Source organism: Triticum aestivum, chromosome 3D (genome assembly GCF_018294505.1).
Source record: "Triticum aestivum cultivar Chinese Spring chromosome 3D, IWGSC CS RefSeq v2.1, whole genome shotgun sequence".
NCBI lineage: Eukaryota > Viridiplantae > Streptophyta > Magnoliopsida > Poales > Poaceae > Triticum > Triticum aestivum.
In genome coordinates this window covers 33355892-33383732 of record NC_057802.1, presented here as the reverse complement: position 1 = coordinate 33383732, position 27841 = coordinate 33355892, and the positions used below count along the sequence as shown (strand labels likewise).

The following is a 27841-nucleotide window of genomic DNA, read 5'->3' as shown; positions in this document are numbered from 1 at the left end:
AAGAAACGGAGTGCCACACAATGACACAAACAAGATTGATTTTATTCCAAAGATCCCATACTAGAAAAATTAAAAAAATTCCAATTTTTTTTTGTGTGGTAGACAATTTGATGCGTGAGGAGCTCCCAGCAAAAAAGACAAATTGAGAGTCTGTAAAAAAATTACTGTTCACGTACTGTTTTGGCCCGATTTGTCTTTTTTTGCTAAGAGCTGCTCAGATGTCCAAATGACTTAAAATTTGGAGCGGGTCTCACGTATCAAATTGTCTACCGTATAATTTTTTTTTTGAATTTTTTAAGATTTTTTTCTAACCGGGTGCAGATGAGCCTGGGCACCGAAACACCCTACTCGGAGAGGGAGATCATGCATATGCGGAGAGAGAGAAGAGAGGAGAACCATGCAGAGTGTTTTGATTAGTCAAGTGGATGTCTGGACTCTGGTATAGCTTTAATGTTTGTCTGCATTTCGCCAAAAAACAGACTTCCGGATCACTTTAGAAACTGATGCAAAATCGCATTGAATTGCAAAAGTGAACAAAAGTGTCGGGTCGGATATATACCGTAGTTTTGATGGTCTCTTCAGAGCTGCACTAACATTGTTATGTGGTGTATTGTTGTCCAAACTGAGTTCATCCCATCAGACATCATTAGAGACAGATACAGTAGAACATGGCTCGTGTTACCCCTCAAAAAAAAAAAAAAAAAAGAACATGGCTCGTGTTTGCAATCAGAGTTGCAGGACGACACACGCCAAGCGCGGCATGTCGCCGCGGTGGATTCTCGGCGTCGGCGTCCCCGGTCCCCCGCCCCAAACTGCTCTCGTCGCCGCCCATCTCCCGGTGCCGCATCAATCCGATCGAGTACGAGCAGCTCGCTGCCTCGACTAGCTGGCTCATTGTTCCGGGCCAGCTGCTCTGCTCGTTCGTTCGGCGTCCGGTTCAAGGGAGAGGGATCAACTGCCATGTGATTGTGGGAGTTAAGCGGCGGCGGACGCCGATCTGCAAATCGCGACCTCCCTCCTTGAAGTTGATCGTTCTCGCCGGCTGGTTTGCCCGCCGCCCGGTGGTTCCTGACTACTGTAAGCCCCGTTCTAGTATCACTCGTCTCCCATCGTTTTGTGTTGACTAACTTAGACCGCCTCCCTGATTGCTTTGGCGACTCGTCAGCCTTGAGGCACAGGGAGAGAGCATCATCGAAAATGGCAGGCGTTCCATTGAATGTTTGTTTGAGAATCAGTGGATGCATACGAGCTGTTCGGCGAAATGCTCATGCGCGCTTCCTGACCTCTCCTCTGTTTCTGGGTTGAAAAATCCGCTATCCTAATCACAATCTTGCAACTTCGCAGGAGACAAGCCAAGTTGGCACTTGCTATGTAATGATTCTACACCTAACCGAGGTCTTGCCGGTGCAAGGTAGATGGGGACAAGTGGACAACCATACTATACGGCTGAAATGTTATTGGCTGATTAAGATGAACGGACTGAAAGACTTCAAGTGCATCAATGACTGTCCTTTTCTGGACAATTTCATGGTAAACGAATCTGATGCAAATATTACAAGAAATTGATTAGGTAGCCATTCTGCATTTGTCTTTGGAGGATTCGTAGGTTCTCTTCTTCCAGCTGCTGGGTTGACGAATTACTGTGTAGGCAGAAGGAGTGGCTTAGCTTGTGACTCTATGAGCAACCATCCAACAAGAGCTAGTTTGATCTCACCTAAGCAAGAGATTCCTCCTCTACCACCTCCCAGCAGGAGCAGGCTCGCCGCTGCTCGTCTACACCGAGGCATGGTGACCAATTCCTTTCTTGTCAGCTGGTTTTTCTTTCTCGCGAGCCTGAATTGCATATGCTACATTTGGGCTCCTGGCTTGCGGAGAATCCTTTCGTTGTCTATCCCAGCAAGAGACCACCACTGGACCGCCGCCTTTGTCTCTACTCCTTCTTGCATCTGCCGTTAAAATCGAAAGGTATGGCGTTATTCCTTTAAAATTGAGTATCATATCTTGGTTCCATGCTCTTTAGTTTTGCTTATGGATTGTTTGATGATTTTATAGTTAAAAAAAATTGTTTGATGAAATGCCCAAATAATCATCTGTGCACTTTTTACAATATATCTGCTCCTAGTTAGTGGGAATTTACAATGAGGAAGAAAAGGGGCATATATCTGCTCCTAGGCATGTGGTTCCTGTAGCTGGTTGTCGTAAGAAGAAAGTGCTTCGAACTTGCATGTCTGGAATCTGACTAGAATCAAGAAAAGGGGCATCATTGTTCATATATTTTACTAGCAAGTGGATGTATGGAAAAGGATAATTACTGAAAGGGCCTTCACCTTGTAATTCTGCAACAACACTTGTCCATTTTTTATTTCGTCATTAGTGGGAATTTACAATGAGGAAGGTGGGAAGAAAAATGCGAACAAGGACGTGTTTGATGACAAGAAAGGTGTGCTTGATTGTGTGGCTGTGACAGGGACGGACAGGTCCTATGGCTTGACAAGAAAACAGTCAGCTGGTCTTCCTACCTTCCATGTAATGAAGTAACCATGAGGTGTGAGCAAGCATCCAACAGGCTAGTTTGTGTAGCCAAGCTAAATCTCGCCTAGGCAGGAGATTTTCCTTCTGGAGCACAGGAGTATGGCGAAAGCCGCTCGTCTATACAGTGGTATGGCTGCTTCTTCTATCCCCCGTGCTTGAATTGCACATATGCCTCATAGTTATATGATCCTGGAATTGGGTAACCATTCATCAGTTATTGATGCAGATGTCTCAGCATTCACTGATCATGGCTTCAACCACTAAATCCTAGACAGTGCTGCCGCCACTTCCTTGACTCCTTCTTTCATTATCAAAGAGTAGAAAGGTACATCCTTTAGTTTCTTGTCATTCTCTGTCACTGCAAGCTCATGTGTTGCTGCTCTAAGATCCTGACTTTTTCAAATTTGATATCTTATTTATTAGTGGTCTGGAAACATAAGTTTCACTTTGTAGATTACACAGGATTTGTTTGGAATGCGACCAGGGTATTTTATTCATAAAAAAAGTAAAGAGTATCCCACAGTTTTTCCTGTAGGAATTTAAGTCTCGAAGGTTCTTGACCTTGTTGTAATGAAATAAAAATAAATTATCACTCACTTATGCAGAGAAAAGAATTCTGTGGACAATTTGCACAGCACAAGGCCCACAAAACATCAAGGCAGGCGCACTTGCATCGAAGTCATAGTCCATTAGTTTGCCCACTATGGGCACAATTTTGGATGCTCTCACTTCGAAATTTTTGACAAAGCTGGGTCAGCTTATCGAAGATGAGGTTGTGATGACACTAAGCGTGAAAAAGGATATCAAGAGGCTGAAGAAAAATCTGGAATACTTCAGCGCTGTTCGTGAGGACATGGAAGCTCTGGCCATGAAAGATAGACGGATAGAGGCATGGTGGAAGAGCATGACTGATGTTATGTTTGATGTTGATGTCATCATAGATCTTGTTATGGTTCATTCACAGAAGCTTCTGCTACCACCTAGATCGGTATGTTGCAATCAGTCTATGGTTTCTTGTTTTGGAAAGCTTTCATTTGATCATAAGGTGGCTAGAAGAATTAAGGACATAAATGAAAAGCTTGATGAGATTAAAACGAACACACAGATGTTCAGCTTGGATAGAACCATTCGTCAACAGTTCCAGGTAACAACCGTGGATAGAAATCAGACATCCCCTATAGATGAACTAGAGGTTGTTGGAAGAGAGATCAAACAATCTGTTGGTAACATAGTACAAATGATTGTCAGTGGCTGCCATGAGAATAGTAGAAGTGTTCTGGGGATTCAAGGAATGGGAGGCATTGGTAAGACAACGTTAGCCCAGAAGATATATAATGAGCAGATGATAAGAGAGAAATTCCAAGTTCATATATGGTTGTGCGTTTCGCAGAGCTACACAGAGACCGGGTTGATAAAGCAGGCAATAGGATGGCTGGAGAAAAGTGTGATCAACTAGAGACCAAGACCGAGCTTCTTCCACTTTTAGTGGACACTATCAAAGGAAAGAGTGTTTTTCTTGTCCTGGATGATGTGTGGAAATCTGATGTCTGGATTGATCTTCTTCTATCGCCTTTCATGAGAGCCTTTAATTTCCATGTCCTTGTCACCACAAGAGACATGGATGTTTTGTCAGAAATGCATGCAATATATACCCACCGAGTAAACAAAATGAATTACAATGATGGCTTAGAACTGCTTATGAAGAAGTCCTTTCAGTTGTCCGAGCAAATAAGTGAATTCAAGAATATGGGGTATGAAATTGTAAAGAAATGTGATGGCCTTCCTCTTGCCATAAAGGTCGTTGCAGGTGTCCTATCTACCAAAAAAACAGTTGCCGAATGGAAGAGCATCCGAGATAGCAAATGGTCCATTCATGGACTCCCAAAAGAACTTGGAGGCCCACTGTATTTAAGTTACAACAATTTACCCCCTCGACTCAAGCAGTGCTTTCTCTGGTGTGCTTTGTTGCCTCCTAATTTTGAAATCCACCGTGATGCTGTAGCTTACTGGTGGTTTGCCGAAGGTTTTGTGAGGAAAGAGCATGAGTTCTCAGTACATGAAATTGCTGAAGAGTATTATCTTGAGCTAGTTCGGAGGAATCTTATTCAACCAATACCAAAGTATGTAGACAAGGCTGTGTCAACAATGCATGATCTATTGAGGTCACTTGGACAATATCTGACAAAGGATCACTCCCTATTCATGAATGCGGAAAATAACAATGCCATGTCGAATCTGCGCCGCATAGGCATCAGCCATGCTGTAGAAAAAATACCCGCTCTAGAAGAGCATAAGTGTTTGAGGAGCCTCCTACTGTTTAATAACAAGAACTTCAAGTCGATTCACAAGGAAATTTTCAGAAAGCTCGAGCATATCCGTATTTTAGTTCTCAGCGGAACAAGCATCCAAAATATACCAGAGTCACTGGGGAACTTGGTGCTATTGAGGTTGCTAGATCTGAGCTATACTGAAATTAACAAGCTTCCAGAGTCCACAGGAAGCCTCATCAGCCTTGAATACCTCTCTTTGCTTGGTTGCCATCATCTGGATAGCCTGCCAGCTGGTCTCATGAGACTGTCCAACATAAGTTTTTTGCAATTAGAACAGACTGCAGTTGATCATGTTCCAAAAGGGATTGCAAAGTTTCAGCAGCTCTACAACCTAAGAGGAGTTTTCGAGAGTGGTACTGGATTCAGATTAGATGAATTGAGACGCCTCCCCAATATCCAACGTCTGTGGGTTGAGAAGCTAGAGACAGCGGCACCAGGGGCTGAACTTGTACTGAAGAACAGTCATAATCTTAGAGAACTGGGACTGCGCTGCACAGTGGCCAGTACACAAGAGAGAACTCGTTACCAGACTGATGAGGTTGAGAGAATTCAGCAAGTCTATGATATGCTTATTCCATCACCAAGCCTTGTATATATTTTTCTGGAAGGGTTCCTGGGTATAAGGTTCCCAGAATGGCTACTCTCAGAACCGGAGCTTAGTATGCCAAGTTTGTGTCATATGCACCTCAATGAGTGTGTATCATGTTCAGAGCTTCCACCAGCAGGTCAGATGCCAGAATTGCTAGTTCTTCAGATTAAAGATGCAGATGAAGTTGTAACTATTGGCACAGAACTCCTGGGGAAAGGTGTGAGAAGTGCAGCGGCTTTTTTCCCAAAACTCAAACTGCTTCACATCATTGGCATGTGCAATTTGGAAAAATGGTCACTGAACAGAAATATGTGTGATGACATGGAGGACAACTCTCAACAGCTCTCTCTGATGCCTTGCCTTAAGCGTCTGCTGCTTCTTGATTGCCCCAAACTGAGAGCTCTGCCTCAAGACATGTCCATGATTGTTAATTTGAAGAGAATCCACATTGAAGGTGCTCACAAGCTTCAAGAAGTTGTCAATCTTCCTGCCGTTCTGTGGCTCAAGGTGAAGAACAACGCATGTTTGAGGAGGATTTCTAACCTCTGTAAGTTGCAGCACCTGTTTGTACAGGACTGCCCAATGCTGGATCAGGCAGAGAACCTGTGCTCGCTGAATAGGGTGTACATGATTGACTGCCCACATGTCCAAGAGTTCAGGAATTGTCTCGCGGAAGAAGAGCAAGGCATCCTAGTCCATGTTGCAGCAGATGGACGTAATATCTTCCCGGATGAATCTCTCTATAATTAGATAGGTGAGTGAAATAGCTAAGAAAAACTTGCTCTAGTTCTACTACTTCATTATTCTAATTTTTTGGTTCCGAAACTGTGGACACTCACTTGAAATTATTTTTATTATTTTCCTTCTTACAGGCTTACAAGATTGGTTCGTATTGAAGACATGATGGTTAGTTGTAAATACTCAAAATTTTGTGAAGCCTTGAAGTGCAAGGAGCTCTTTGATCGGAGACAGGCAATGGGAGGTCTCTGTTTATCAAATGCTGGAGTGCAGTGTTGTTGCCTTTTCTCTGTTTTACATGGCCGCTCAAAATATCAGATTGGTTACAGATATGGCCTTTTGCAGGGAGCTGCTGCTCGGGGATTCCTCAGAATCCTTCATCATATCTTCCGAGCCTTGAAGTGCTATGGAGCTCTTCGATTGGAGGCGGACGATGGGAGGTCCCTGTTTGTTGAGTTCTGGAGTGAAATGTTGTTGCTTTTTCTCTGTAACATTTGTTCTTCTATTGTGTTCTTGTGGAGTTCAGGTGAGTATTTCACCTGGGCTGCCTACAAAAACGGCGTCAGAAGCTCATTAGTTTTTGGATTGATTGAATAATGATAATGGTGTACCTATGGTTGATTTTCAAATGGCTTTTGTACTAGCACTTTGAGGAACGTGACTATATGGTATCAAGGAAAGTTAAACAGATGTCTGCTTAGCTTAACTGCTTAAGCATGGAGCTGCACCTTTGTTATGCTTGTCAATGTGTGCATGAAATTAGGCAGGCACTCATCTGGTATATGTTTGGAGTTGTGGTTCTTCTCTTGGGAGTGAAAATTTAAGGCGATCTAAACTACTAGTAATAACTAGTATAATGCCCGTGCGTTGCCACGGGCTTTTAAAATATTTTGCTGAAGTTATATAAATATAACACAAGTTAAATTTCACATGTAGAGAAAAGATAGCGTGGGCATAATTGGGTAATAATTGAAGTCCACTTCACTCGCAATGTAAATTGATTAAAAAACAATTTAACGATGTATGCATATAGAGCGATTATCTAACTAAAAATATGTTACAAATTAAAATTTACTTGATGCACTTAAGAAATTATCTCACAATCAAGAATGTTGTCTATCCAGTTTTTTTAGCTTACCTGCCTAGCCTTATTCTGACCTCAGCCACTCTCTCACCACAACCAGCCCTCTCACTCTTTCACTCCACGCACCCCTCACTCTATGTGTTCCTGTGCCGACAAAGCTGACAATATGTAGACGATGAAAATGACTGTCATGAACTACATTATTCCTCATCTCTTCACCCAAATAGATCTTTCTAACATAGTTCCACCAATTTCTCTATTTTCCGTGATTGTTCGGGATGGATGGTGCAAACGAAATGCTGTAACATGATGTGTCGGCTATCCCTCTAAACACCACCACCATCTCCGCCACCTGAGATATCCTGTACCCCGCCTTCAAATCCGTTAATCCCCTGCCCCTTCTCATCCAACGATGACCCGCCTCTAATTCTTCGTTTTCCTCCCGTAGCCGCAGATTTTTTATTCGACCACTTTGTCAACCCGCCCGCCTCTCCCTGCCTAAGCACCTGCCACCGCCACCCTACAGCCGGCGAGTGTTGCCACACGTCGCCACTTGCTCAAGTCACCACCTCTGTCAACGCTGACGCCAGTCGTTCCTCTAAAACCTACCACCATTTTGGTGCCCACGACCTCCCGCACCCCGCACTCGAGACCGCTAACCCCTTGCCTCTCCTCCGCCGCCAACACCCGCTGCTACTACTACTCTTCTTCCTCCCTCTGCATACCTTTTTCTCCGTCCAGTCTATTGACCCGCCCACCTCTACCTACGAAACCACTTGCCACCACCATCAACAGTCAGCAAATGTTGTCACGCACTACCTCCCTCTACCTGAGTTGCCGCCCAACCCTCTAAATAGTGCCACAATCTCTAGCGCTCACGACCTTCCGCACCACAATAATCAATGGTTGGCCATATATGAAGAAAAAAGAAGGATCAAGATGGTTCTCTGAAGAAGTCATACCATCTCTTGTCACACATCATGTTCATAGATCCTAGGCATACTCTCTTCTCTCAACTTCATTATCATCTTTTTGGACTACAAAATCTAACACTCATGTTCTGAATAATCAGTAGAATAAATTAATTTCAAGACATGTCATGGATGAATTATTTGGGTGCCATACTTAAAAATAATAACCATTTATGCCTGGGAGATATTTGGTAGGTTACACTGAATGCCATGTAGAAGCGATGCCCAATTTGAATGGATGCATCGTCTTTCGAGTCCGATAAATATCATTGGCATGCAAACTTGAGATATTTTGCCATCACCTGCGTTAAGTATGGCGCCTCTCCGCCGCAAGAAAGAGGTAGGCTTCAGAATCAGATCAATAAAAATAAGTGGGATCCGGGATTTCTGGATTCAATGTATTCCCTTGTGTTGCTACGGGCCTTTTAACTTTTTTTTCTGATGACTTTTTGTATTGTTGTATAAGACTTGGTGACTTTTTTACCCCTTCCAACGACGTCGTTGGGACCCTTCTTGATGGATTCATTTGAACTTCGACATAATTCATCTCCATCGCTATCGTAATCTACAAAAAAGAATATATATATATATATATATATATATATATATATATATATAGAGAGAGAGAGAGAGAGAGAGAGAGAGAAATACACCTTTTGTATTATTGTGTGTAGTTTATATACAAAGAAGAACCATAATTTGTATACATCTCTTCTGATTTTGTAAAGTTTGATGAGTTTTCAGTCTGGTCAATCATAACTACGTCAGTGACTTTGTCGATCAACAGTAGCATCATCCGCATCCATTGACTTTTATCTCTGATGTACAAAAGTGAACATATACATATCTTAAAAAAGCTCATATATAATACTCCCTCCGTCCCAAAATTCTTGATACATCCGTATCTAGACAAATCTAAGACAAGAATTTTGGGACGGAAGGAGTATATATTTATTCGGTCAGCTGCTACATGCAAGCAGGTGACCGCTTTTAGTAGGGTGAGTCGCATCCCAATTTTAATAACATGTAGACTCATCTGTAAATCACTTGTTAGTAATTATTCTCAAGAAATAACTTGTTAGGGTTTGTGATATTTTTTACTATATAAAGAAGTATGTGACATTTCTCTCATAGCAAACCATCGTTTTTTCCAAAAAAAAGTAATCACCTTTTATTCTTATCTTAAAAATGCAATTCACCATCTTACTCTCTCGCCACATGACATAGTGCTGACACTCACATCTCGTCTCCCGGCTTGCTATCCCCGCCGCGGCTTCTTACAGCCCCCCCCTCTACACCACGACATTCAGCCCACACCTTACTCTCACAGTCATCCCCCCCCGGCCCCTTCGACAACATTGCCCGCCCCCCTTCTCTCTTCCTCCACGGCGTCCCAAGCCAATTCCTGGTGCCAAGGTGTGCACACCATCGTGGTCGAGGGCGACCACCATGACGATGCAACCTGCTGCTCACCGTAGCTCCGCACCTTCTTGAAGTACAGCGGCCACAATCATGTCCCAAGCTTATGTGTCCATCCTTTTATCTAGAGTATATTATCACTGCTGAAATCATAATTCAAGATATGGTACAAACTTCAGTATCAATACATCATAATAAACCAAATGCATCGGGGATCTGGGTGTACTATCCTAACAGAGGCATTGTTTCGCTACGAAGCCTGAATATTTTCTCTACCACATTCGATTTTGCTGCAACGCATAACCGATTTTGTTACCTTGAAAATTCAGTATTGTACAAGCTACCTGCCACCGGTGAACTCAAAGTGGATGCTTAAAAAAGGGCTCTGATAACTTCCACATTATAAGAAATATCAGGATGGATACATTGGCAAAAGCATGTGCAGATTTGCAGGTTATATCTTCTATGTGCAAAAGAATAGATAGACAACACAATTAAGCAAACAATTAATTAACAATTTGAACTATTTTTATGGATAGTTTAAGAAGGTTACCTTCAGCTCAGATAAACCAAAATATATGGACAAAGGTAATAATCCAAGGAGTAGTGGAGCAAGGAGATCTGAGAACATCCACACAATATTTTCTCAATCAATCGATCAGCTCAATTTGTCCACACTCATGGAATAATTCCTCTCATTCAATGGTATATACAGTCCATTGGAAACTTCAAGCAAATGACCATGCTCCATACAACTCAAGATTTAGCCTTTTTGATTTCTCGGGCAACCAGCCAACATATAATTTTTGCCTTCCAAAGTGAATATATATAATGGAACCGCTGAAAAAATATGAAAGAAATAGATTGTAACACACAGATGAGTGCAACAAAAAATCTATTGTGTATTTAGGATTTAGAGGACCATTTACGAATAATAATAGAGGAATGGCTGATTGTAAAAGAGCTATGAAGGAAACATCACAAGCACCATACTGAATAATTCCACTCACGAGCTTTTCCTCGCATAATCACAACTTCATAAGACATCCTTAAAAATCAGCCATCAGTAAATAGCTTGTTGAATCCAGACATGGTATCCAAACATTTCACTACATCTGGTTCCATATTCTGTATAGAAATCAAGTAGACATGGAAGTATACTCATATATCGCTGAATCTTGTAAAACATTTAAAAGGTAATCAGACACATTTTAACAACACTCTCTCGGCTCTTAAATAAGTGATATTTTTACTTGCCGAGTTTGCAAGGTACAAATTAAATCATAAATTATAGTAAAAACATAATCCACAGGTTTGATAATAACTAATCGATGAGCAGAACTTGTTTAACACATGAATAATCCATGACTATAAAAGAAGCTCATTGTACTCGGCCACTCGTCTATTGTGTGCACTATTTTTCCGTCTTTATTGATCATAGCAAGATGCTTCCTGATCAAATAGATGAATGATTTAAAGAGAGCGAATGTAAAGTGGTAGGATATTTGGCATGCATCATCGACTTGAGAAAACGAGAACAAGGAATTCACCTTGATAATTTTGGGTAAACAAATTAATCTGGCTATTGCCGTACATGGATAATTAGATTCTCTGCAGATTCACAAAACAATCATTTGTGACTGTTATGCAGTTGTGCAGATGTATGCACGCTATTCATATATAAGTGCCTACATGAAACAAGAATAAAATCAGAGTCCGTAACTAAGTTACTGAAAAAGAGCATTTGCACACAAATTGATAATATCAAGGGAAGAACAGGAAGCGAAGGGAGTCAGATGGGTTACATATCCAGTGGGAGCAGTAGTAGATGCTTGGCGGCTGGTTGGATAGGATGGTGATAGTGTGGGGGGGGGGGGATGCTCCCCATCAGGTCGACAAGCTGGAGGTTGTCCCAGCAGGACCCTTGTCGGATAGCGCCTGGGTGAACCTGTTGCCGGCTATGCTCAGGTACTGGACAGACAGTAGCGCCAACAGGAACGGCCCGACGAAGGGCTTCCGTGACACGTCCATATGCTCCAGCAGGTAGAAGGAGAGCCAGTGAACTTGTTCTGGCTCAGCACCACCGACGCCACTTTCCTCCCAAGACGCCCGAGCTATGATGTCATTACTCCTATCGTCTCTTACATAATTAACGTGTTTCCTATGCAATCATGGTACCGAGACACACATGAGTAATCTGCATGTATAGTTCTCTAATAATTAATCGTACATTCTGATTTCCAACTAATCCAATGTGCTAGTGCATCAGGCTCAACCAACCTTAATGCTAGGTTGAGCGGCATTCTAATTTCTAACTAATCTGATGGAATCCTCCTATGACACATCCTCTCTGCTTCCCACCTTCCAGCGGCTCGATGATGGTGATGAAGGACTATAGATAAAAATTTAACGACCCTTACTCTGTACACATTTGAATCTATTTTCAGATGCAAAACACTGAACTATGATAAAATAAATAATAATCAACGACCCTGGCTGGGGAATAATATCAGTCCTTCCTTGTACTAAACAAGGTATTGAGGGAAAATAAATCTAAGAACAGAATGTACAGATTGGCAGAAGCCAAACATCGAATGCTCTATTAGCAAGTCTAAATAATTTTGAGAAGTATTACCAAAGAGATGACTCTCCAGGCTGCCGAAGGGCATGTACTCGTACAACAGCAGCGCTTGTCCCCTGCGCGCAGAAGCCGATCAGGCTGACGAAGTTAGGGTGGCTGAGCACCGCCAGTATCAGCACCTCCACCAGGAACTCCTTCCTCCCCTGCACGCTCTCTCGGGCCTGCTGCTTCACCGCCACCATTTGTGCATCGGAAGCGCCCTGCAAGAAGAAGAAGAATCACATTGTGCTGATGATATAATACATATATCATATATAGTCCAGACCAAAGAATGATCAGAAAATCAACATGGTAGTTGGATGTGTCAAACATCTGCGACAAAAGTGATTAAGAAATGTACTGTGTGAACTAAGGAAGCAGCATCGAGGACGACACGCAAGGAAATATGCTTGTCACTTGTCAGTACATTCCCCTAATCTCACCAAATGCGCATACACTTTTATTGCTTTGAAGAATATAAAGATAGCAAATGAAGAAATCAGTTGCTGCCTGCCCGACTCAGGTTTGCAACATACAAATGATATACACAGACCATGAATGTATTATAACTTTAGAAGAATATACATTAATCTTTCACAAGTATAGCGAAACTTATCATGGGACGGAGGGAGTACTATAGTTTAGCACATTTTTCTATCACAAGTATAGTTGTTGAATAATGACGAGCAATCTGAAATCATCCACTTACAAAGAAAGAGGGAAGACATAACACGGGCTTGTTAGCTCACCCATACAAAGTTGAGTCAGTGATTAACTGGATTGCCAAAAAGAACATAGGGGAGACCATCATATCCATGTGTGGTGTACTCAGCTCCACCCTTTCTCGTCACTATATTTGTTCATGTTCTCTGCTGGTTGGTTTTCTCAGAATCTGCCGGGGCAGAGGAAGCTCTGTTCAACTCCTGCTCAACAAAGAACCTTTGTGAGGCCAAACAACCAAAAATCCTTGTTCATACAAACATAAAAATGATGAACTATCCAATAATTTCTTCGTGATCATGCAATAAGCTGTGCCTTCCAAAACTTTCATATGGCTGCGGTAGATTCGGCTCACATGAAACATAAATAAAATAATATGTATATAATGATTTTACCTTATAATAGATGTTTTAGAAACTCATAATATATATTTGATAGCTCCACTCCAAAAGTATAAAATTCCTCACGTTGAATACCTATAAACAAAGGTGAAATAAGGATCTCTTTTGGACCTATCAATGAAAAGAGGAAAGGTTATGTCAGCGACCAATCGGAACCGTCGAAAGTTCAGCACATCCGTCTTTTAGCAAATGTACATGCAAAGCAATTCTTTCTCGGAGTGAACTCTGAACTATTCTGTGCCACATGTAAATAAATCATCAAATTACAGTAGGGAGACATGGTTTTTACATGTGTGGTTGGTGACCCTATAAGAATCAGCAGAAAGAAATCGAGTCAACAGAGATACTTTTGTAAGGGCCTGAGAGGTTATATAATGAATAGAAGATTCATGGAAAGACGTTACTTACATGATACATGTAGCTAGAGAATCACAGTGCCCTCAATTGAAGTTTTATGTTCTCCCCATTAGTGATCGCACTGAATCAAAAAGCAAAATGTCAGACAAACAGATTACCTGGAGTGAAGGCATCAGGTAAACAAATTATCTGAATCAAGCTCACTAAAAACAGAATCAAAAAGCTAAATGCCAAACAGATTGAGTACTTTGCCTGGTATACATACTTGTCCCACCTTGCATCAACCCCATGCATGGTGGTGGCATCAACAACGTCATGAGCTCCTGCTGCCCTTGCGTCGATAGAAAGGTTGTCATCGTCGGCGCCGCGCGCCTCCGAACCAAGGATCCGTTTGGCATGGAGGAGAGCGCCATCAGATTGATGCGTCCATCCCCAAACAACGAGCCAAGATAAAGAATATTATGACTGGGAGTTGTGTGTCCCCACTTTGTGTCTGCAACCACTTCCTTTCTACAGCTCCAAATCAGGGGAGCATCTCTTCGTTCCCAGCGATACGGTCTATGCAGGTGCCGCCGGCGGCGGCGACGCCCCACCACAAAAGATTGTCTTCGAGCCGCGAGTTGCCGCATCCAACCCCAAGGACCTGCAGTTGGTAGATATTTATTGGGGAAAAACGACCAATAAAGCATGACTGAAGTTTAAACTTTGCATAACTAAAAAGTAATCAATGTATCAAAGGATTTGATCTATGGGCATTTTCCTTTTTCCCAAGTAACAACGTCAAACTTTTCAGGGGAAGGGTATATACAATATTTACTAAACTGAATGCTTTCCACGTGTTTTTAAATCAATGGATCCTCCTACAAATTCTTTAAAGAGTATAACTGGAAAACCATTGCGTGGGCAGCTGCTTTTCCCTCTCCTAAAGCATCGACTCTACAAATATAACACATTTTGTCACCGGAAACTCATGAATCATAAGGTACAGGGGTGGAGCACGCGACGCAACAGAGCAGAAGAGAATGTTGTACCTGAAACTTAAAGGCCACATTAAGGTTCGTGGGATTCTTGTCCGAGTGAAACAAATTGGTCTGTACAAACTGAAATATAGCCAGCGCAGCTATATCAGAACCCATGAGGCCATGAGCACACATATAGTCAGAAGCACAGCTAAATCACGTACCTTGTGAGCATACACCATTCCCTCCAGCCACTTGGTCGGGTACCACGGGGTTCACCTTGAGACACCTCGTGGATGACCTTCATCCCTTCTACACAATTAAGCACAAAAAAAACAAATTGAGTTCACCTTGCAAGACTATTGAGAGGGATTTAGGTCCTTATGAAGTACAGAGTATAGTACGGAAAAGGGGTTCTCTCCTAAAGAAAATAATGCAGCCTCCATCCAGAAACAAATGGCGAATTAAGCACCCTCCAGTTCAATTTCACTCTCATCTAAATTCTATTTTCATGAGAAATTAATCAATTACCTAGGGTTAGTCCAGTTCATCCAAAACAGTGGAGCTCCAAGGAAGAAAGAAGAACGGTTGATCTAAAACAGGGAAGAAACAGGGCTATCACCTTCAAGATTAGTTCTGTATCAAAGCAAGAGCTCACGATTAGTTCTGGGAATTTTGAGTGATGAAGATAAGAAATGCAGTACCGGTACTCTTGCTCCCCTTGCTCTGAGAAGGTTTGCATACCTCAAAGTGCCCAACACCTGCCGCTGGCTAAAATAGTGTGCATAAAAAGATTAAGAATATAAGCTACATTCAGATTAGGCTAGATAAGGAGCTATGCGCTTGTACACATCAAGCCTATATCGTTATTTTCATACACCAAGGCAATTCGAATGCATTAGATTAGTCCAATGTGGCTGACGAACTACTGTTAGGAAGAGAATGAACGGAGTTACAACCAGTTAGGATCTGCACAAGTAGGAAATATAGTGACCACACCTACGAAGGAGACTCAGGGAAGTAGTTACCTGCAGCTGCATGCGATGGGGTGCCGTGCTTGAACGCTTTGTTGTGCCTCCACCATGTAGTTTCTCCGGTCCACATCCCTGTCCCCTCCGCTGCCGCCTCCACCCCTATCCCCTTCTGGAAGCCTGGATCTAAGCGCCTAGAGAGGCGGTGGCGCACGACCGGATCACAGGATACATGGAGGGGGAGGTCACTGCTGGCGAGGCGCCGACCGATGGGAATCGTGGGGCGGAGTCATCACCGGGGTGCAGCGTCGTTGGTTGAGGCCGCATTGGGGAAGAAGAGGCACTCGAGGCCACCGCCCAGCCGAGGTAGGAGGCGCCAGACGGGAAGAGGTGCGATGCTAGGGATTGGGGAGGGGGTAGGTCAGCGTGCGGCGTCTCCCGTCATCGGCGGCGGCTCCTCAACGGGATAGGCGGCGTCTCCCGTCATCGGCGGCGGCTCCTCGATGGGATCGGCGGCGGCTCCCGTAGTAGCGCAGGGATCGACGGCGGCTTGATGTGCGAGGGCGGCGGCGAAGGATGCGGGTGCGAGGGCGGCGACCAAGGGATCTCGTGCGAGTCGTTCTCGCTCGAGGGCATGTGACGTCGCTTGTACGTGCGAGTTTTTTTTCGCTGGTTAATTTTCGTAGGTTTTTTTATCGCTGGTTAATCGTCGTAGATTTTTTCTTCGACGCTTGTCTCGGGCGCGATCGGCTGTTACGACCTGAAGAACGCGGGGGCTGGTGGAGGACTCGATACGTGGTTTTTTCGGTTCGTGGCGGGTCAGCCTGAGGTGGGAGTAGGTACCCAAAAAAACCGGGTGAGGTGGGACGAAAATAAACCTGGAACGGAGACTACCAACTGAGACATTAGGAATAGAGATAGTATTTTTGGCTTTGTAGCTACTTAGACCTCTTTGATTCAAAAGATCGAATAGGAATTCTAGGAAGAAGAAAATAAATTATTTTGGTTGTTGGATCTGTTGGAATGAACCTTGGAAAAAAAAAGTCTTCGGATTTATTGGCACTACATTTCAAAAGTATTATTTTCAAGAGTTTCAAAGTTTTCCTATGAAATATAGTCTAAAAAAACTTAGGAAAATTTCCTACATGACATAATCGTACAAATTAAACAACTAACATAAAAAATCCAAAAAAGGTCCTATTCTTCAAATATTTCTATAAAAATCCTTTGTATAAACCTATTTGTACTGTTGGAACAACGAAACCCTCATTAAAAAAACGTTCATGAAGAGAATCTCTAACTGATCTCTTAAAAACCTTTGACCGCACCTAGCCGACCTCTCAAACCCTTGGAGGAGTAAATATTATAAGAGTCGGACCCAAAAAGCAGCCCAACTCTCTCAAATATACTCAAGCGACGGCTCCTAGAGTAAAAAAAAAATGTCAGGCCTCCCGTCCCACTCGACCGACCACCACTTCTCGCCGCCGCCCATTCTCGTCACCGCTGCCCCCGATTCCTTCTGGAATGTAACCTCAAAGCCCCTTCCACAACCTTCTGCCAGGGCCGCCACTGCTAGCGCGACGCCACCGCACGCACGAAGGAAGAGGTTGGGGAGCAAAAACTTGCTTCGGGCCGCCACATCGTCAACCAAGGCTGGAAGCAAGGGCGGTGGCAAGGCCACAGCAGCCCCGGCGACGACAGGCCACATTCACCTTGATCCGGTCGGTGGCAAGCAGGCGATGAAGCCAACGACGGTCATGAAGGTGCTCGCCGGGGCGGAGGCAAAGAAGAAGGCGAGTTCGGCACCTCGTCCTTGTCCGGCTGCTCGTACCCCCCCCCCTTCCGGCGCGTTCGACCGCTGCAGGCGTCGCTGAGGTTTGTGGCCGCCAAGTGGTCAATGAAATGTCGAAGAGGTAAAATATTTGTGCCTTTTCTTTTCAGCCGATGCATTGGTGATTGCTTGCGCCCGTAGGATGATGAGTTTGTTGTTGTAGTAGTGTGGAGCAACTGAATACTGCCGGATGACGACCCTTTGAGATATGTTTTGGACTGCATGAAGTTCCTTTCTTTTCTACACCTGTTACGATGTGGTCACGACGCGATGAAGTGGGGGATCTGGACGCACGCTCTGTCCGCGGATCCGGGGAAGGGAGGAGAGGCCCTCCGCCGCCGCCATCGCATGCATGGGCTTTGCCTTGCGCTGACCGCTGGCAGCGGCGGAGGGGGAGGTGAGCGCTGGGGGAGGACTAGACGGCAGCTGAGACCTCCGGTGTCGCCCGTGATGGGGGCGACGCGAGAGGCGGTCCTGCTCCTATTACTGCCCGAAAACAAAAAGACTTGTCTCTTTTTTTCCTACATAAACATATTAAACAAAGGTTTTCACAATTTCTTATATTCATTAGTGATTAGTGGTAATATCGAAGTAATCCTTACAAATTTTTCAGAATTATCCGGTTTAAACAATGGTGGGATGAGTGCAAAAATATGACTCATCAACCTTTCTAAGCTTAAACTTTGATCCTCCTTGAGCAAGAAACAAAAATCAGCCGTAAGAAACTCGGTCGTTTAAGCCAAAATAATAATAAGATTTTGTGATTCACTAACGAATGATATGCCAATACGGCCATCCGCGAGAACTTTGTATAGCGGTAGCGTTTTCTTGTCACATCTTTGTGGCAGAAGTTTTTACTGTTTCTCCAAGAAAGTATATTGCGGTAGCAGGGTTACTTAGTTAATCAACACAAATTTTTTGGCAGGGCTAAACCTCGCCGCGGTGGGTTGTCGGCGTCGGCATCCCCGGTCCCCGGCTGGCCGGCTCCAAACTGCTCTCGCCGCCTCCCATCTGCTCTGCTCTGCCCTGCCCGTTCGTTCATGGGAGAAGGACCAACCGCCATGTGATTGTGGGAGTTTAAGCGGCTGCGGAGGCGGATTCGGAACCCCCTCCTTGGTCGGTGTCGTCGGCTGGCTTGCCCACCGCCCGGTGGTTGCTGCTTTAACAATGTACAAGCCCCTTCTACCATTCATTCCACTGAATACAAATGCTCGGGACAACAAATGAGCGGATGCATACGAGCTGTTCGACGAAATGCTCACCTGCGCTTCCTAATCTCACTAGCTAGCTGCTCCTCTGTTTCTTGGTTTAAACAAAATTCGCTGTGCTAATCAAAATCTTGCAGCTTCGTACGAAGATATGATCGCACATCACAATTTCCAATCCTTGACCGGCCTCGCCGGCTTGCTTGCCCTTGCCCGCCGCCCGGTGGTTGCTGACTGTAAGCCCCTTCTAGCATATTACTTCCATCGTTTTCTTATGACTAACTTTGATTGCCTCCCTGATTGCTTTGGTGACTCGTGAGAGAGACACAGGGAGAGCAGGAACGGAAATGGTTGGATACCAGCATTCCGTTGAATATTTGCTTGAGACAAAAACTCAGTGGATGCATGCGATGCGAGCTGTTCGACAAAATGCTCAGGTGTGTTTCCTAATCTCACCCGCCGCTACGTGTTTGCTGCGTTAAAAAGTCGTCGTCCTAATCAAAATCTTGCAACCTTGTGCTAGGAGACAAGCCAAGTTGGCACTTGCTATATAATGATTCTACACCTAAACTGAAGCCTTGCCAGTGCAAGTAGATGAGGACAACCATACTATATTATGGATCAATAAAATAAACGGACTGAACGACTTCAAGTGCAGCAATGATTGTCCTTTCCTGGCTAATTTCATATTAAATGAATCCGATGCAAATATTGTAAGAAATTGATTAGGTGACCGATTCTGCATTTGACGTTCTGATGAGCGACCATCCAACAAGAGCTGTTTGATCTCACCTGAGCAAGAGACCCCCTCTACCACTTCCCAGCTGGAGCAGGGCCGCCGCCACCGCTTGTCTACACCGAGGCCGGATCTTCTTTCTTACCCTGAATTTCATATGCTACATCGTCCTGGGCTCCTGACTTGCAAGAATCCTTTGGCTGTTCATCCCAGCAAGAGACCACCACTGCGCTGCCGCCTTTTCCTCTGCTCCTTCTCACATCTTGTTGTTACAATCGAAAGGTATGACCTTCTTTCATTAAAAATGCAGTACTATATCTGGGTTCCACGCTTTCTATGCCTTTGCTTATGAATTGTTTGCTGAAATGTCCAAGTAAACATGTGTGAATTTTTTGCAACATATTTGCTCCTGGTTGAAGTCTCTGGCGTATGGTTCAGAGAAAGAGCTTCAAACTTGCAGATATGGAACCTCAATAAAATCAAGAAAAGGATAGATACTGAAAAGGTCTTCACCTTGCAAGTGGGACGGCGGGATGGAAAATGAAACAAAGATGTTTTTGATTGTGGCTATGACAGGGACGGATCGGTCCTAAGACAAGCTTGACAAGAGACTGACCGGCTGGTCTTCCCACCTTCCAAATAAATGAAGCAGCCATGAGGTGGGAGCAAGCATCCAAGAAGCTAGTGTGTGCAGCCAAGCAAGATCTCAGCTAGGCAGGAGATTCTCCTTCTGGAGCAGGGTCAAAGCTGCTCCTCTATACTGAGGTATGACTGCTTCTTTTATCCCCCGTGCTTGAATTGTACATATGGCCTCTTTTATGGTCCTGGCTTGGGGCAACCATTCATCATTTATTTATCCAGATGTCTACACAAGACCACAACTGATCGTGGCTTCAACCACAAAATCCCAGGAAGTGCCGCCGTCATGTGCTGTGCTCCTTTGTTCATCTGTCAATAGAGGAGAAAGGTACAATCTTAAGTTTACCTTCATTTTCTGTCACTGCAAACTTCTGTGTTGCTTCTTTGAACATCCTGATTTTTCAACTAGAGTATTGCCCATTGTTTTTCTTGTACGAATTTATGTCTTCGCTGGGGGGGAGGGGGGTTCTTGAGCTTGTTGTGCTGACATAAATTATCACTGACTTATGCAGAGAAGAGCATTGTTTGGACAATAATCCTGTGATGAACGGAGGAGGGTAGAACTTACACAGCACAAGGCCCGCAAAACATCAAAGCAGGCACACTTGCATCAAAGTCAGAAACCACTGGTTTGGGCACCATGGGCACAGTTTTGGATGCTCTCACTTCGAAATTTGTGACAAGGCTGGGTCGGCTTATTGAAGATGAGATTGTCATGACACTAAGCGTGAAAAAGGACATCAAAAGGCTGAAGAAAAATCTGGAACACTTCAGCGCAGTTCGTGAGGATGCGGAAGCTCTGGCCATGGAAGATAGACGCATAGAGGCATGGTGGAAGAACATGAGTGATGTTATGTTTGATGTTGATGTCATCATAGATCTTGTTATGGTTCATTCACAGAAATTTTTGCTGCCAGCTAGATCGCTCTGTTTCAATCAGCCTATGGTCTCTTGTTTTGAAAAGATTTTATTTGATAACAAGGTGGCTAGAAGAATTAAGGACATAAATGAAAAGCTTGATGAGATTAAAATGAACACAGAGATGTTCAGCTTGGATAGATCCCTTCGTCAACAGTTCCAGGTAACAAGTGTGGACAGAAATCAGACATCTCCTATAGATGAACTAGAGGTTGTTGGAAGAGAGATCAAGCAATCGGTTGATGACATGGTACAAATAATTGTCAGTGGCTGCCATGAGAATAATACAAGTGTTCTGGGGATTCAAGGAATGGGAGGCATTGGTAAGACAACGTTAGCTCAGAAGATGTATAATCATCAGATGATAAGAGAGAAATTTCAAGTTCATATATGGCTGTGCATTTCGCAGAGCTACACAGAGACCGGGTTGATAAAGCAGGCAATACGGATGGCTGGAGAAAAGTGTGATCAGCTAGAGACCAAAACCGAGCTTCTACCACTTTTAGTGGACACTATCAAAGGAAAGAGTGTTTTTCTTGTGCTGGATGATGTGTGGAAGTCTGATGTCTGGATTGATCTTCTTCTATCACCTTTCATGAGAGCTTCGAACTTCCAGATCCTTGTCACCACAAGAGACCTGGATGTTTTGTCAGAAATGCATGCAACATATATCCACCGAGTAAACAAAATGAATTACAGTGATGGCTTAGAATTGCTTATGAAGAAGTCCTTTCAATCATCCGAGCAAATATGTGAATTCAAGAATATTGGCCATGACATTGTAAAGAAATGTGATGGTCTTCCTCTTGCCATCAAGGTTGTTGCTGGTGTCCTATCCACCAGAAGAACAGTTGCCGAATGGAAGAGCATCCGAGATAGTAAATGGTCCATTCATGGACTCCCCAAAGAACTTGGAGGTCCCCTGTATTTAAGTTACAGCAACTTACCCCCTCAACTCAAGCAGTGCTTTCTCTGGTGTGCTTTGTTGCCTCCTAATTTTGCAATAGGTCGTGATGATGTTGCTTACTGGTGGGTTGCCGAAGGTTTTGTGAGGAAAGAGCATGACCACTCAATACATGAAACTGCTGAAGAGTATTACCTTGAGCTAATCAGGAGGAATCTTCTGCAACCGATACCTCTGTTTGTAGATAAAGGTGAGTCAACAATGCATGATTTATTGAGGTCACTTGGGCAATATCTGACAAAGGATCACTCCCTATTCATGAATGTGGAAAGTAACAATTCCATGCCGAATCTGCGCCGCTTAGGTATCAGCCATGCTATAGAAGAAATCCCCCCTCTAGAAGAACACAAGTGCTTGAGGAGCCTCCTACTTTTTAATAACAAGAACTTCAAGTCAATTCGCAAAGATATTTTCAGAAAGCTTGAGCATATCCGCGTCTTGGTTCTCAGTGGGACAAGCATCAAGGACATACCAGACTCAGTGGGAAACTTGGTGTTGTTGAGGTTGCTAGATCTGAGCTATACCGAGATTAACAAACTTCCGGAGTCCATGGGAAGGCTCATCAGCCTTGAATACCTCTCTTTGCTTGGTTGCAATCAATTAGATAGCCTGCCAGCTGGTCTCATGAGACTGTCCAATATAAGTTTTTTGCAGCTAGAGCAGACTGCAGTTGATCATGTTCCAAAAGGAATTGCAAAGTTTCAGCAGCTCTATAACCTAAAAGGAGTTTTCGAGAGTGGGACTGGATTCAGATTAGACGAATTGCGATGCCTCCCCAATATCCAACGTCTGTGGGTTGAGAAGCTAGAGAAAGCGGCACCAGTGGGTGAACTTGTACTGAAGAACAGTCATAATCTTAGGGAACTGAGACTGCGTTGCACAATGGCCAGTACCAAAGAGAGAACTCGTTACCAGACTGGTGTGGTTGAGAGAATTCAGCAAGTCTATGACATGCTTATTCCATCACCAAGCCTAGTATATATTTATCTTGATGGATTCCCGGGCGTAAGGTTCCCAGAATGGCTATGCTCAGAACCAGAGCTTAATATGCCAAGTTTGTGTCATATGCACCTCAATGACTGCATATCATGTTCAGAGCTTCCACCAGCAGGTCAGATGCCAGAATTGCTAGTTCTTCAGATTAAAGGAGCAGATAAAGTTGTAACTATTGGCACAGAACTCCTGGGGAAAGGTGTGAGAAGTGCAGCGGCTTTCTTCCCAAAACTTGAACTGCTTCACATCATTGGCATGTGTAATTTGGAAAAATGGTCACTGTACATAAGAAATATGTGCGATGACATGGAGGACAACTCTCAGCAGTTCTCTCTGATGCCTTGCCTTAAGCGTGTGCTGCTTCTTGATTGCCCCAAACTGAGAGCTCTGCCTCGAGACATGTACATGATTTTCAATTTGAAGAGAATCCACATTGAAGGTGCTCACGAGCTTCATGAAGTTGTCAATCTTCCTGCTGTTGTGTGGCTCAAGGTGAAGAACAACGCGTGTTTAAGGAGGATTTCTAACCTTTGTAAGCTGCAGGACCTGTTTGCACAGGACTGCCCAATGCTGGATCAGGCAGAGAACCTGTACGCACTGAATAGGGTGTACATGATTGACTGCCAACACGCCCAAGAGTTCAGGAATTGTCTCGCAGAAGAAGAACAAGGCATCCTAGTCCATGTTGCAGCAGATGGGCGTAATATCTTCCCGGATGAAACTCTCTATAACTAGACAGGTCAGTGAAATAGCTAAGAAAAACTTGCCCTGTTTCTACTGCTTTATTATTCTGAAATTCATTTCATTAATACCAACCAAAGTGACCTTCAACATGTTGCTCTTCTCACAGGCTTACAGTACAAGAGCGGGGTGTAATGAAGACGTGATGGTTAGCTGAAAATACTCGAAGATTTTGTTGAAGCGCAATGGAGCTCTTTGATCGGAGCAGGGCAATGGGAGGTATCTGTTCGTCAAATGCTGGAGTGTAATGTTGTTGCTTTTTCTACCTTTTCTCCTTTTGGTGTGGTTGACAGCAAAAACGGCATGACAAACTTGAAGCAGATTATAGCCAACTGTCATTGCTGCATTGTTATTACTATAGCAAGTTGTGCTCTGAAGGACAATTTCATTGTTTTTTTAAATTCTTTTGGTTCATTGGTTTCTGGATTGATCGAGTAATAATAATGGTGTAACTATGGTTGGTTCTCGTGTGTTTTTTGTACTGTTACTTTGAGGAACGTGAGTATAAAATGTCATGGAAAGTTGGATAGATGTCTGCTTAACCTGTTTGCTTAAGCCTGGAGCTGCACCTTTTTAATTCTTGTTTTTGGGCAGGCACTCATCTGAATTTTGTTTGGGACTTGTGGTTATTATCTTTGGAGTGAAAATTTATCATGATCCAAAATACTACTGGTATTATTTTGATTTTGTAGCTACTTAGACCTCTTCGATTCAAAAACAAGTTGTATGAATTTTAGTGGATTTGAATTCTAAAGAAAAACAAATTTTACATTGTTTGTCTGTTTTTTGGATTGAACCTTCTAGAATTTTTTTTCTCAAGATTCATTTGCACTACATTTTAAAAATTCTTCCAAGAGGTTCCTGTGATAGAAGTTCTATTTTGAAATATAGTCTAAATAACCCCTTGGTAAAAATTCCTACATGATTCAATTGTATAAATCAAATGACTAACATAAGAAAAAAAACAAATACTGTAATTCTTCAATATTTCTATAAAAAACACTTTTGTATCAGAGAAAACATCTTTTATAGGGATGTTTGTCTCAGTTTCGCGCATATCATGATGATCTTCATGTTTACACAATACTAAATATTGGAAATTTGGCTCATACGGAATAGAAAATGAGCTAGATATTGATTATAAAGAAGATGTGCATTCTAATGTTTCATAGTAACAAGTAAACCACTACTACAAAACAGGCTAACAGTGTCTTTGATACCGCACTCCCGGCAAGGCTCCTCAGGCGACGTTGTTCTGCGCAATGCATTTGTATTTATTTAATGGACAAGAATCAAATCTAAATTTACATTAAAAAAATGCCTAAATTTTGGTGAAACGTACCGTTAAAGTTCTTGAGTATTTATTTATTAGGTCATATATGCTAGTTTCATAGGTTTTAGACACCATTAATCTTTTCTGAAAATTCAAAAACAATTTTACATAATTAAGTATGTGTATTTGATTTCACATATACATATTTGAAAGTACCAGAGTTTTGTTTCATAAGACCTAAATATACGAAAATACAAAGGTGAACATGGGTGCGCGCGCACCCATGTGAATAGTAAATTCATAAAAAATACTAGAAAAAATAAAAAAAATTCTGAAATTTCGCGGTATGAATCTTAGTCGATCATTCTACTCATCGTGTGAAGTTTCATGATGTATTAACAACCATGGTATTCTTAGTGAAGAAAATACAAATGCGATTATACTATTCATTAAACAGTGCTTTTTAATATAGCTTCGATTAGCTTTGATTTTGTCATTTTTGCCCAGATTACCACGGATGTGATTTTTTTATGAAACTTCATATGCGAGTATACCGGTTGACTATGTATATTTCAAAAATAAATTCAGATTTTTTTGATTTTTTCTAGCATTTTTTTGAAATTACTATTTATAAAGGGTGCGCGCGCACCCATGTTCACCAAATCCGCGTCCCTAAATATATGCTAACTAACTTATTAGGATCTTTTTTCCAATATTACAAAATTTTAAACATATTTATAGTTCAAATTTGATTTTTTTAATTAAATATAAAGTTATTAATTAAATGTCTAAAGCATAGCAAATAATGAAATCTATAAACTTCAAACCATTTTTCATAGAATACCATGGTCATAAAAACATAATACACTAAAATATAAAAGGACAGAAAACCAAAATACCAACATAATTGAGGAGTGTCAGGGACCACTAAAGCCCACTATTGTTGTAACCGAGAGTGGTGAGCACATGTTTTGACCCATGGCTAACTTGGGCCCATATAATAGTAAGTCGCGGGTAGTTGTATTGTCCCTCAACTATGGCGGCTTCCCGAGCATGCCTAATCTCACATATAAGCAATTTCTTAATTAAGTAACACTGAATTCAAACACGATGTGCTAGGTGACTACATGCTGAGAGAAATATGTTAGTGCAGCATCACCTGCAATCCATCACCACCAGATTAAAGGCTGGAGAAACTGGATCATGCCACAAAACAACATGAAAGGATATGTCAAAGTCGCTACACAAATTGTCAACGAATAGCTCTCCTTAAAAACACACCAACTTTCAAGATCTGAAGGGAAACGATAGATCTGGGACACAAACTCTCATAGGCCCTTCGTCAGCGTCGGGCCAGACCTCGTCGACATGGGGAGAGACTGAAGAGACCTAATTCTATCACACCATCATCACCACCACCTCGTCGATGCTGCCAGCAGTGGCGGAGTTACAGCAAGGACGAGTGGGCTGTGGCCGGCCCAGCCTAAAAAATTTACTCTTATGTTAGCCTATTTTTGGGTCATATAAAACTAGCCCAGTACTTATTTCTTTCAGCTAGCCCGCCCAGATATTTGGGCCGAGCTCCGCCACTGGCTGCCGGGGAAACAAATACCTAAGAAACATAAAACAAGACAGACGGGTCCCCACTCTTTTTATCGTCAACGAGGCCGCTGGACAGTGAAGAGGAGGGGGGCCGAGGCTGCGCTGGGTAGGGAAGCTTTGGCGAAATCGTCGACGCCTAGGGTTGGGAGGAAATGGAAAGGGAATGAGAGCATTTTCTTACAACCTCAATCGCATCTCCATTGATAGCAAAAAGCAAGTGAACTCAATCCGGGCCGTTGACTTGCTCGTCCGCTTCCACCTTCGCCGTACGCCAACTGAACTGGAAAACGGCACCTCTCGCTTCAGTGTCGAGTTCTTCGGTCATGAGCCTGCAGTTGGTCGTCCTTCTCTTCAGGCAGGGTCCTGACACAGCGACGGCTCCCCACCCTCCTCCCCGTGCTCGCCGCCTAAGCCATGGTTGGATCCCACATCCTCCTCTCCTTCTCCGCTTCCGTGCACCAGCAGGGGAAGGGGAGGCCTGGGAGATGGCGCACGACAGGCCTGCCGGCGGTGCCCTGCCCCTCAGCCGCCGCCCGCTCCAAGAACGGCGTCGCCTACGTACCGCACCGAGCGAGACCTTGAGCGTCGCGGGCACCGCGGAAAAGGGCGAGCTCCGCATCGTTCGTCTGCCGCCGTTTGCTGCTGCTTCAACCAACCACGTAAGCAGCAAGCTGTGTAAGCAGGCCCCTTCTCCTGCAACAACGGTGTAACGCCCCGAGACCGACGCTTCAAACGCCCTTCATGTTTTTCATGTTCGCCGTGTGTTTTATTTTGTTTGTTGCATTCATCGTGTCATCATGAGCATTGCATCACATGTTTTCTAAAACTTGCATCCGCTTGTAGTTGTCGTGTCCCCCTTGCCTTCGTTGACCGTTCCTAGACCAATCGTGTTTTCGATTCCCTCTTGTCAAACCACCTAACCCCTCCTTGCACAGCGCTTTGACCCCTTGCTTGCTCGTCTGAAACTTACCCGAACCCGATCCTGGCTGTCGCTAGGTTCGGATCATCTCCAAATATTCCTAAAATATCTTCAGTTTCTTATTTAATTTTTCCTAACCTAATTTTCTGACCGTCGGATCTAAATTAGTGAGACCCTAAACCTTCTCCTCTATCTATAAATAGACCACCTACCTGCCTAACCCTAAAATTTAGGAGCCTTGTCCCATCCTCCCAGCCGCCGCCCCTGTCTCATCACCCATCTTCTTCCTCGGGATCCTCCCAGATCCCCTTCTCACCCAACCAGCACTC

General features: G+C 43.4%; 1 protein-coding gene, 2 long non-coding RNA genes and 1 pseudogene across 26 annotated transcripts; 2 read left to right on the top strand and 2 right to left on the bottom strand.

Moving 5' to 3' along the window:
- The first annotated feature begins 687 nt into the window (after positions 1-687).
- Positions 688-6900, top strand: LOC123077150 (putative disease resistance protein RGA3; annotated as a pseudogene).
- A 2731-nt stretch (positions 6901-9631) lies between these two features.
- Positions 9632-13128, bottom strand: LOC123077152 (uncharacterized). 4 transcript variants are annotated; one of them, XR_006436461.1, is made up of 5 exons: positions 13033-13128; positions 12299-12504; positions 11469-11824; positions 11214-11351; positions 9632-10503 (listed from the first exon to the last, which is right to left on the bottom strand). It is a non-coding gene; the product is annotated as an uncharacterized lncRNA (long non-coding RNA). The 4 variants fall into 4 exon arrangements; XR_006436462.1 differs by lacking the exon at positions 11469-11824; XR_006436459.1 differs by lacking the exons at positions 11214-11351; positions 11469-11824.
- A 43-nt stretch (positions 13129-13171) lies between these two features.
- On the bottom strand, positions 13172-16358 carry LOC123077149 (uncharacterized). 19 transcript variants are annotated; one of them, XR_006436449.1, is made up of 9 exons: positions 15749-16358; positions 15425-15491; positions 15252-15356; positions 14945-15032; positions 14793-14861; positions 14036-14404; positions 13813-13882; positions 13399-13515; positions 13172-13206 (listed from the first exon to the last, which is right to left on the bottom strand). It is a non-coding gene; the product is annotated as an uncharacterized lncRNA (long non-coding RNA). The 19 variants fall into 19 exon arrangements; XR_006436457.1 differs by having other exon boundaries at positions 15252-15313; XR_006436455.1 differs by having other exon boundaries at positions 15465-15491; positions 15749-16357.
- A 2017-nt stretch (positions 16359-18375) lies between these two features.
- On the top strand, positions 18376-24173 carry LOC123077148 (putative disease resistance protein RGA3). Of its 3 annotated transcripts, XM_044499364.1 has the most exons (8): positions 18376-18691; positions 18868-18963; positions 19058-19164; positions 19251-19745; positions 19883-20228; positions 20325-20430; positions 20615-23716; positions 23828-24173. In XM_044499364.1, exon 7 carries the CDS (start codon positions 20743-20745, stop codon positions 23710-23712), a length of 2970 nt encoding a protein of 989 aa, XP_044355299.1. In that variant the 5' UTR covers positions 18376-18691; positions 18868-18963; positions 19058-19164; positions 19251-19745; positions 19883-20228; positions 20325-20430; positions 20615-20742; the 3' UTR covers positions 23713-23716; positions 23828-24173. The 3 variants fall into 3 exon arrangements, with proteins under 3 accessions (XP_044355299.1, XP_044355298.1, XP_044355300.1); XM_044499363.1 differs by having other exon boundaries at positions 18868-19164; XM_044499365.1 differs by having other exon boundaries at positions 18376-19164; positions 20040-20228.
- The last annotated feature ends 3668 nt before the right edge of the window (positions 24174-27841 follow it).

Bases quoted from the DNA above. Each gene is read 5' to 3' on its own strand.
- LOC123077148 (XM_044499364.1), top strand. From the start codon at position 20,743: ATGGGCACAGTTTTGGATGCTCTCACTTCGAAATTTGTGACAAGGCTG.